Source organism: Tachysurus fulvidraco, chromosome 12 (assembly GCF_022655615.1).
Source record: "Tachysurus fulvidraco isolate hzauxx_2018 chromosome 12, HZAU_PFXX_2.0, whole genome shotgun sequence".
In the NCBI taxonomy this organism is placed as follows: domain Eukaryota; kingdom Metazoa; phylum Chordata; class Actinopteri; order Siluriformes; family Bagridae; genus Tachysurus; species Tachysurus fulvidraco.
Genome location: NC_062529.1, coordinates 13,540,014 through 13,550,082, shown reverse-complemented (window position 1 = coordinate 13,550,082; position 10,069 = coordinate 13,540,014). Strand labels below are relative to the sequence as shown.

Sequence of the window (10,069 nt, the reverse complement as noted above, 5' to 3'; positions counted from 1 at the left end):
GTGTCAACATACTTGGCCAATAAACCTGATTCTGATTCTGATCAAATTGAGATGCATAAAAAATACAACAAAAAAAATCTATTAAAATGTTGCTATATAAATTTATTGTATTAAGACAAAATATTGTCACAGACATGTCTGACACTACAGTTCTTTTGTCTCACATACAAAGCCAAAGTTCTTCTAGGGCAATTCCAGGAAAAAGGGACAATAAACCATGATCTTTTACTCCCCCATACTGTAAACATCTTAATCACAAAAGGAGGAACAAAATCACAAAATCTGTTTTCCATGAGTTTCAATGAGATTTATACATAACGACAGCAGCAATTACTAGCATGTTTTAAAAAGGATGAATGTGTATTGTGTGGTACTCAAGTAGCCAGATCCAACTCATTTAAATATTTCACCTTTCTGTTCAGTCTAAAAAAAAAAGACATATAACTATATAATGTTATGACTGAAATTTAAAACTGAAATACCACACTTATTTAACTCCGCAAAACAAAAATTATATACTTATTACAGGGTTTTGGCTTTAAATGTTGTCAAACTTTTTAAAACTACTTAGATTTCACTTATCAAACTTTAAAGTGAAACAGTCTGATTAGTGAATGCTTTCTTCAGAAAATCTCAGCTTTATAAATACTCAAGTCTCTGAATATTTTACATGGTTTAATAAATGACTATCACAGGCAAAAAAAAAAAGAATACCTTCCTCTACTTAGGGGTTACATCTTTAAAATCCATCAGAATGTTTTCCATATTTTATTTAAGTCTGAAACATTCACATATTGTTGAATCCCATCATTCCTTTCATGTTGCCAGCAGCCCCTTGCTGAAACTGCCTCATCATTGACTGAAGACCAGCCATGCCACCTACAAAAAACATCAACACAAAACATTTACCACCCAAAGACAAGTACAACACACACACACACACACACGTATATATATATATATATATATATATATATATGTGTATATATATATATATATATATATATATATATATATATATATATATATTTTTTTTTTTTTTTACATATGTACTGAAATGTTAAGATGAACTTTCTGAGACAAATGCTCTTAATCATACCCATATGGTGCAGCACTCTGGGATCCATCATCTTTGCCATCTGTTGGTTCAGTTTGGCCATCTGAGATGGGTTAACATTCTTGGACATGTCTCCTCCTGTAAACCAAACAACACATTTGCAATACATCCATAACTTGTGAGCAGGTTGCTAACAAAAATCACTTGTGTGAATGTAAGAAATAATGTACCTTTAAATAAGCCTTTAATTCCACCCATTTTCTTGACCATCTGGGCAAACTTTGTATACTGGGTTAGCAGCTCCTGCACATCTCTGGTGGCTACACCTGCACCCCGTGCCACCCTCTGAACACGATTCGGCTGCTTACTAAACAATTTCGCACCGTCTTTATTGTCCAGTTCTGCAACGAATGACCAATTATTTAATAACATTTTTTAAACACTGCACTGTTTATGTCTCAAATCAGATTTACCAGAAGGTTGATCAACTTTGTAAAACAGCAAGCTCCGAGTATGAAATCAGGAGGGGAAAGAAAAAAAAAACAACAACAACCATACCTTGGTCATTCATACTATCCATTATGGTCATGAGTTTCTTTAACCTGGCCATAGACTCCTGTTCATTGCCTTTACTCATGAAGTCTGTTCCAAAACCTGGGATCATACCCTAAGTGTAACAGGAAAACAATGATGTGTTAAGCTTCAGAGAAATTAAGCAAATATTGTCAAATTTATTTTGTATTCACTTTACCATGATTTGTCCAAAAGGTCCCATCTTCATGATGTTCTGGAACTGCTCATACATATCCCTGAGCGTGAACTGACCTATGAGAAGAGTGAACAGTAATCACAAATTAGCCCTGCAGCAAACAATACAATTAACTTATTCATAGTGATTATTCTAAACTGTGAATCCTAGTGTCATTATATATTACAAAATTGAAATCTTACCATGTTTAAGTTTGTCAATTAGCTCCTCGTTATCATCAAGTTTAAGCTCATTGACTTTATCTATCAGTCCCTCGATGTCTCCCATGCCTGTAAAGCCAAGAGCAAAGCAATGTGAAATAAAAGAACAGAGACATCAACTGAAATAAAACATAGGAGGAAGCGGGACTACAAAAACATACCAAGCAGTTTGCTTATGAAAGGTTGAGTTTTGAAGGGCTCAAAATCATCAATGTGCTCTCCTGTGCCGATGAAAATGATAGGACTCTTTGTGGCAGCAACTCTAAACATTTACAAATTAGAGCAAAAATTAGGTTTTGAGTTATAAAGTCATGATGACCTTTGTGTTGCTTAAACCAATTGTAAACCAACTGTAGCTATGTACTTACGCGCTGAGAGCTCCACCACCTTTAGCATGGCCATCCAGCTTTGTAACAATGACAGATGCCACATCTACCTTGTCTTTGAAGGCCTTAGCCTGAGCCTCACAAGCCTGTCCAATGGACGCATCCATTACATACACAATGTTGTCGGGTTGCTGTAAAAAAAAATCACAACAGCAGGAAACAATGCTTTAATTGTTACCATCAACAAACTTTGATTTGTTCAACACAAACAGATTGCATCATATACTTACCACAGCATTTGAAACCTGCAACATTTCTTCAAACAGTGAATCTTCTTGCTTATGTCGACCGCTGGTGTCAACAATGATGATTTCAAAGTTTTCTGACTTGAATTTTTCGACTCCCTCAGAAGCTATTATGACTGGATCCATTTCCGTGTAACTGTTAATTCACAGAAGTCTATATAGTAAAACATTCATGTTTGTTGTTCTGAATCATGCAGGTTATAAAAAAAGTGTCAAAAAGCACTACCTTCCATAAAAGGGAATTCTAGCTTTTGTTGCATTTTGCTTTAGCTGATCAAAGGCACCTAATGAGGGGGGAAAAAAACACATTTTACTTTCATTTACATTCATTTCACTCTGCTCTACAATTAAAGTGAAAAACAGCAAACCTCACCTGCTCTAAAAGTGTCCGCACAGATCAAGCATGTTTTCCATCCTTTTCTTTGGTAGTAATATGCCAACTAAGTAGTTATAATAAAAATAAATAAATAAATAAAATAAAAAATCGTAATTACAAACAAGCCAGTTGCTATTCAAATTCAACTTAAGGTTTAATGGTATAAATTTGTCATAAGTATATAAAAAGCATACATTAGCAGAAATTTACCTAACCACATGAATTTAAAGGCATTACAGCACTAACTTACCTTAGTACATGTTGTGGTTTTTCCACTCCCCTGAAGACCAACGAACATGATGATGTTGTTCTTTCCTTTTGTAGGTGTCCATGATTTTACACCAGGGTCCACCAGCTATAGAAAAGAAAAAGTTAGTTTTCTGTCTAAAAAAAGTTGTAGTTTAAATACAAATCAGGTTGTAATTATAACTAGTGGAGTGCAAAATGTTGATGCAATTAATATATAATTTTATTACAAGACCACATCATTGTTATTCTCAAACCTAATTGGTCAGAAGGTGGTGATAAGTGAATTAAAAAATATATATTATTATTTAACAAACTAAAATATCAAATAATTATTTAACATTTATGAAATGAGTCTCCTGTGTCAGCTTCTTGCAAAGCTCTGACAACTATTACAAAGCTTTGTGTTTTTGTGTCTGACTAACTTCAAAAGACAGAGAAGAGAAGCTGGTGAGGTGACAACTATACTGTATATAACTGACTAACATGATAATTGTTGCCAAAATGCTGTGGTATAAGCGTGGTAAATAATAATCAGCTATGTGGTGGTAATGGTCCTTCACATTACACTACCCTGATGTTGATCACTTTCCTGTAACAGCACAACCTATAGTGATTTTTAAATAGTTACATTATACCACTGTGCAATAAGAGCACACAAACCTTGACAAGTTCCTTGAAAACAGCATGCTGTATCATTCGCCGCTTATTCAGCCCAGAGGCCATTTCCTCGAGGTCAATTGCGGCCCTGAAAAAGAGTTTAAAATCAATCACTGACGAAAGCAGACACTTCATAATTTAAAAATACTTTCAGTGTCAACACAAGTGGCAGCCTGTCCATAGCGCTGTCTGTGTTTTGATTTTCCTCCAGAATCAATAATGCATCTCTATTAATCTATATCGATATAAAGTAGATACTTTAAGTATAAAGTAAATCTATGAATCTATCTATACTTACTTGACATTTTCTCTGAGCTGTTTCACCAGTTTGATGTTCACATCGGCTTCTAGCAGGGCAGCACAAACCTCTTTTAGCATAGCATTTAAAACCTGTGGAAAATAAAAAACAATCCCCTAAGCAAGACACAAACAGCCTCTCAGTAGAGCCTTTTAAGAAGTCTGTTGTCACATACACAAATACAGGAAAGTGTAGTTCTTTTCTTCACATATTTTTAAGAAGCTGGTGGAAACGTTGTGTGTGCACAGAACATGCATGTATAGTGTGCGTGTGTGTGAGTGAGTTTGTGTGTGGTACCTCTTCATTGATGATGGTGGCATTGCTGAGGGAACGCAGTGCCGCTGTTATCTTCCTCCCCAAGTCAGCTAACACCATGTTTGCAGTTTAAATAGGGAAGCGGTCTACAACAGGACAAAGTGTATTAATTGCATGCACGTCTTTAGTGGTTGTAGCTATATCGTCATAGTAATGCCATTTCCCCCTCATACCTGTTAGGAGAATGGGAGCTCTTCAGGAAGGTGGGGGATTTTCCCCACAGGACTTAAACCGAATTCTCTTTCAGGCGACACAGGAACCAAGGACCCGGTCAAGAAGACAAAGTGGTAGTAAGTTCCAATCTGTAATCAAACAAACACAAACATGATAACAAACTCAATATAATCGTTATATTAGCGAATATAATTATGATCATTGCTTGAAACCGAGATCAGTATGTGGCTCCATTCAGGCTTTTCTGAAACAGTGAAGAATTATTTGTGTCTTTCCTGTTGTTTGTGTTCTTTCCTTTCTTGTAAACCAGCATTTTAACCACCAAAAACAGCCAAATCACAAAAGCCCCATGTGAGAAACAACTTAACACCTTTCATTTTTAGATGATCTATTAGAAACTGTACTGAAAGCAGCACATTCAGTGAATCCGAGGTTTTGTGTAAATACACAATCACAAGCCACAAAACAACACCAACTAGTTAGATGTGTGTTTTACGGCTTTAGCTCGACGCGATCACCGAAAACACAAACAAACCCAAATAACCCAATCTCTTATGAACAGACTATCATCAGTACAACTATCAGCTAAAGCAGGCGCGTTACTAAACCGTATAAACCGCGTTCCTGTGAAATAGTTCACTCTGAATCTTCTTACCTTCGACACAGCTGTTCAAAGGAAAGCAGATAAACGTCATCTCACCCAAAAACTCCCATAAAACCTTTCTTCTTCCGGGTTACAAACCGGATGTCGTCATATTTGTGTTGTTCAGGACTGGAGCAAGAATTGGTGGCGTTATAACTGATCCAGAATCAGCATAAAGTAATAATATATATATATAATAGTAAATATATATAATATTGTGTAATATATATAGTGTAATATTATATAAATACACATACTTCATATGTAACATTTATGCAATGTGTTCTAATTATATATATATATGTTTATTTATTTGTTGTTTGTTTGTTTTTGTTTCCAAGATGTTTTACAATCCAAGCTGTTAACAAGGCTAAATTACAGGGCAGGAAGCACCTTCTAAATAAGACGAACTGAGGTTAATACCTACATTTTGGATTGGATTTCAACCAAAGTATCAAAACTTAGTGATTTACAATGAATTTCAGCGATGCTAAGAATAATATACTACAAATTCTGAGCAGAACAAACTCTCAGGATCTAAATAAACTCATCAGATGGATGAAGCATTCAGGTGATTAATTTATCTTCTATCTAACAATATATGATTACAATAAACGTGTTACTTACATTGCATGGAAAGTGTGTTGAGTTTTAAATACTTGGATTTAGAATTTTATTGACATGTTTTATTTGTATTAGATTAGGTATAATCTTATTAGGTATAATCTTTTTTTTTTAAACCTTTCTCATAACTTTTATACATTTGCATGTATTTGGGATGTTTTTTTAGCCAGTTATTTATTTCTTTATAATCTTTATGTAATCTTTTAGATGATCTTGATAATTATTTGGTTGACAATCAAAGAGCTATACTCCAAAGTATTGCAGATGATCTGAGGTGTTCTCTTCCCTTGGAGGCAATGTTTCCTTCAGAGACCATGGCCATTCAGAAGGTTTGCAGTTTCTTTCTTTTGGTTTTGTGTTATTATTATTTTAACCTCATTCATGGCACCTTCTTAAACTCCACTTTTTCCTGCAGACTCAACAGAACCCCAAGCCTACTATGCACATGGATGCATTTTTGTACGATGAGGAAACTGTAGATGGTCTCTGTGAAGATGGCAAAATTAGTCGCAACTTCTGTCTCGATTGTGGATCACGTAATACAGCTTCTATGGGTAATTTTAGCCATTTCTACATTTGCAGGTATTCATTTAGAATACACTTTTAGCCAAGGCAACCTAGAAATGAAGAAATACAAGCACTTTAAAGCTGATCTTTTTTATGCAAGTTACAACATGTTGTAATTTCCCATGTCATGCAGAGTTTATCTCACATTCGTTCTCAATCTCGGAGCTCCAGTACTTGTTTCTTCATGTTCTCCCGGACCTTTCAGGAAAGTTGGTAGTGGATGTGGGTTCAAGGCTTGGAGCAGTGCTCTATGGGGTAAGGTAGTTTTCAGAAGAATGGTTCTGAGGCAATAGGCAGGAGTTATTCTGGGATAGCAATCAATATGATTTTAATCACAGAACTGTGAAAGAGACCGTGGTGTCTTTAAGTAAATAGGCTCTCAACTGTTTAGTTGTTTGTTTGTTGTGTATCGATTTCCATTGTAATTATAAGTCAGTTTTTGTCTGCCAAGTGAATAAAGGTAAATAAGTAAATCATGTATACAAGCAGATTAATTACATGATATAATTATTGGTTAATTCATTAAGACAATCCCCTCAAAATCTTTTTGACACACATTCAATACAGCACAAATTTTTGCATGTCCCAACTCTTTAGGAAGTTGGTGTCAGATCACAAGGTATAAAGAATTGAGAACAGATTTGAAAAGGCTGTTAAAATTTGACCAAAATGGCATTTATTACCATGTCACTGTGTATAGTGTTCATGAGTGTTCTGTGCCCGACAACTGAGCATGTGTCACTGTAAGAATCTGATAGACCAGAAACTATTGCTAGAGCCTTTATGTGGCAACTGGATCTTTTTCCTGGAGATTGGTACTTAATAATAGAGGCACTATGCACCCTGTCCTAAGATAAGATATACCTTTATTCTTCCCACAATGGTGAAATTTCTTTGTTACAGCAGCAAAGAGAAAGAAATGCAAATATATAAAAGAATAGAGACATAATATAATGTGCAGTATATACACAACAAAATGTATAAAAAGAGACCACGAGTAGTAGTTACATGAACAGACATATTGCACACAGGTAATGTTGCATGTTTTTTAAAAATTCTGTTATTGCTCATGTTGTTTAGAAGACTTTGTTATTGTTAATATTACAGTTAAACGGTAATACCAGTGTGTATTATGGTGATGGGTTCACTGGGAGCAGCTTTGATTGTACAGTCTAATAGCAGCAGGGAGAAAAGAAAAGTTATATTTTATGTAATTTGTTTAGTATAATTATGCCATTTCTACTTGCTTTTCTGAGTTCTAAACCTGTTTCCTCATAGGGCTACCTCTACAGTGCAGCATCGCATCTCTTTGGTGTAGAAATATGTGAAGAGTTTGTCAAGCTTCAAACAATGACCGTTGAGAAATATGGTTTCAGTGACAGAATTCAGGTACAAAATTGTAGTGTTTCAAACTAGCGTTAGTGCTACAGATGATATGTACTGATTATAAATTCTGTGTTTTCCACAGGTGATTCATGCAGATATATGCTCTCAGGCAGTTTTGTTGAAAAATGCAGATGTGCTAATAATGAACAATGTGTTTGAGTACTTTATGGAGCCCAAAGACCAAGTAAGGCAAGTCTGATTGGTATTAAAGCTCTGGAGGGGCCTATTTATGATCCAGTAACAAACTGTACGTACATAAAAATAAATAAGACACTATAAAAACGAAGAACAGTATTTGCATGATAAACTAGGCAGCATAATTGTCAAGCACTATATTGTGATGAACCTTATATGAACCTGGATAAATCGCCTATTCAGAATGTATATACAGTATGTAAATGTCAGTGTCATACAAAATTTCTTGTGTTTTTCTCTTTTGCAGAGCATGGCAGTTCATTAGTCAAAATTTCTTAAAAAAAGGTGCATTGTTGGTTACAGTTCCAAGCATTGAAGAAGCTCTCATGTCACTGCAAGAAACAAACGTAAGCACTGAGGCAAATTGCCATATTAATTCTCCTCATTCACCATACACACTACCAGAAATTTGTACTTTTCTCTTAAATGAACTACGGCCTAGAAAATATAAACCAAAATATATTTGTTATTGAAGTATGAACTGACAGACCTCTGTAAGTGAAGTTATTAAGCAGTTATTATGAACAATTAAAATGCACCAATATTATCAAAACATTAATATCAATACAACAAGTAAAAATTCACACATTTTATAAATGAGTCCTATTACAATGAAGGTGTAAAACATATTTTCCTTTTCTGTTTCAGGGAGCACCATCAATTGTCCACTGGTTGCAAGAAGTACCTCTTGATTATAGTGTTTATCCACAAAATGACATAGACCCAGATTCCCTCAAGCAAATACACCTTTACACAGTAATTTGACATCATTCAAAATTAATTAAGGATCATTCAAAATAGATGTACAAGTATAAAAATCAGTTTTAACAAGATTAATGCAGTATAGCTCATGAGCTTTGCACAGATAAAGCTGGCAAAGCAGTAAAGGGGTTCATTTCGAAACCACACAACTCCATAAACTCAGGTTGGCTAGCGGTATAGTCTGTGTGGAGTTTCTGTGTGTGTTCTCTTCATGTCCAAGTTTCTTTCAAGTTCTCTGGTTTCCTCCCAAATCCTAAAAATGCTAGTAGATTGACTGCCTCTAAATTATCTAAAGTTAGGATTAATAAATTAAGTAATGAATAAATGAACAGATAATGGAGAAATTTAATCTTTTCTTAAGGAGATTTGATAGGAAATTTTCTTTGACCGTATTGTCACATTCATTCATTTGTCTATAGTAACCACTTTACGGTCAAGGTCATGGTTGATCTGGTCATGGTGTCCATCAGGACTACTCACTGTACCCATTTTATACCAAAAGTTTGTACAATACACATTATGGATTTACACACCATAGTACGTTCACTGTATTATCAAAAGTTCTTATACAGCCACAAGAACATTCCTCAGGTCACGCACAAATGTTGACCTGGGGCAGTTGGTTCAGTGATTTTGACGACAGGGCTCTGTGCTGGTCGCACACGTTCTCCCACTCCAACCTTGGCAAACCATGTCTTCATGAACACCTCTTTTGACAATGAGGAGTGTCGTGTTGGAACAAGTTTGGGCCTCTTATTTACAGTGAAGGGATCTTGTAAAGCAACAGCATACAATGTTATTCTATACAATTGAGTGCTTCCATCTTTGTGGCTACAGTTTGGAGGAAAAATCATACAGGATGAAAAAAAATCATACAGGAAAAATCAACGGGTGTCCCGTACCTGAGGCCATACTGTGTTTGTTGTTATACGGTATGCATTTTTCTGACACTTTGTTTTTTCTTTCTAATGATTCCTTTCTTGCTTATTTGCCAATAAAAAAGCTCTTTCTGATTCTGATTCTGATTCTTATGATCTAGGAAAGTTTTGATGGCTCACATTGATTTAATGTTTAAGACATTTTATGAAGCTATTTATTTATTCATACACTAAATAGACTAACACTAACATCTAAATAGATTAACACATATTTACTTAAAAACAAAT

At 35.0% G+C, this 10,069-nt stretch overlaps 2 protein-coding genes across 3 annotated transcripts; one reads left to right on the top strand and one right to left on the bottom strand.

Moving 5' to 3' along the window:
• Nucleotides 1–81: 81 nt before the first annotated feature.
• On the bottom strand, nucleotides 82–5,488 carry srp54 (signal recognition particle 54). 2 transcript variants are annotated; one of them, XM_027172170.2, is made up of 17 exons: nucleotides 5,382–5,488; nucleotides 4,726–4,854; nucleotides 4,535–4,638; nucleotides 4,238–4,329; nucleotides 3,943–4,027; nucleotides 3,284–3,388; nucleotides 3,031–3,097; nucleotides 2,884–2,941; nucleotides 2,643–2,793; nucleotides 2,395–2,543; nucleotides 2,188–2,288; nucleotides 2,009–2,095; nucleotides 1,809–1,882; nucleotides 1,616–1,724; nucleotides 1,288–1,458; nucleotides 1,100–1,195; nucleotides 82–879 (listed from the first exon to the last, which is right to left on the bottom strand). In XM_027172170.2, exons 3-17 carry the CDS (start codon nucleotides 4,610–4,612, stop codon nucleotides 788–790), a joined length of 1,515 nt encoding a protein of 504 aa, XP_027027971.1. In that variant the 5' UTR covers nucleotides 4,613–4,638; nucleotides 4,726–4,854; nucleotides 5,382–5,488; the 3' UTR covers nucleotides 82–787. The 2 variants fall into 2 exon arrangements, with proteins under 2 accessions (XP_027027971.1, XP_027027973.1); XM_027172172.2 differs by lacking the exon at nucleotides 5,382–5,488 and adding an exon at nucleotides 5,097–5,290.
• zgc:109986 (uncharacterized protein LOC553566 homolog) lies at nucleotides 5,419–9,916 on the top strand. Its single transcript, XM_027172174.2, has 9 exons — nucleotides 5,419–5,546; nucleotides 5,711–5,940; nucleotides 6,201–6,322; nucleotides 6,409–6,547; nucleotides 6,694–6,815; nucleotides 7,839–7,949; nucleotides 8,029–8,135; nucleotides 8,389–8,488; nucleotides 8,790–9,916. The coding sequence occupies exons 2-9, from the start codon at nucleotides 5,844–5,846 to the stop codon at nucleotides 8,904–8,906; spliced, it is 915 nt and encodes a 304-aa protein (XP_027027975.2). The 5' UTR covers nucleotides 5,419–5,546; nucleotides 5,711–5,843; the 3' UTR covers nucleotides 8,907–9,916.
• Nucleotides 9,917–10,069: the final 153 nt, after the last annotated feature.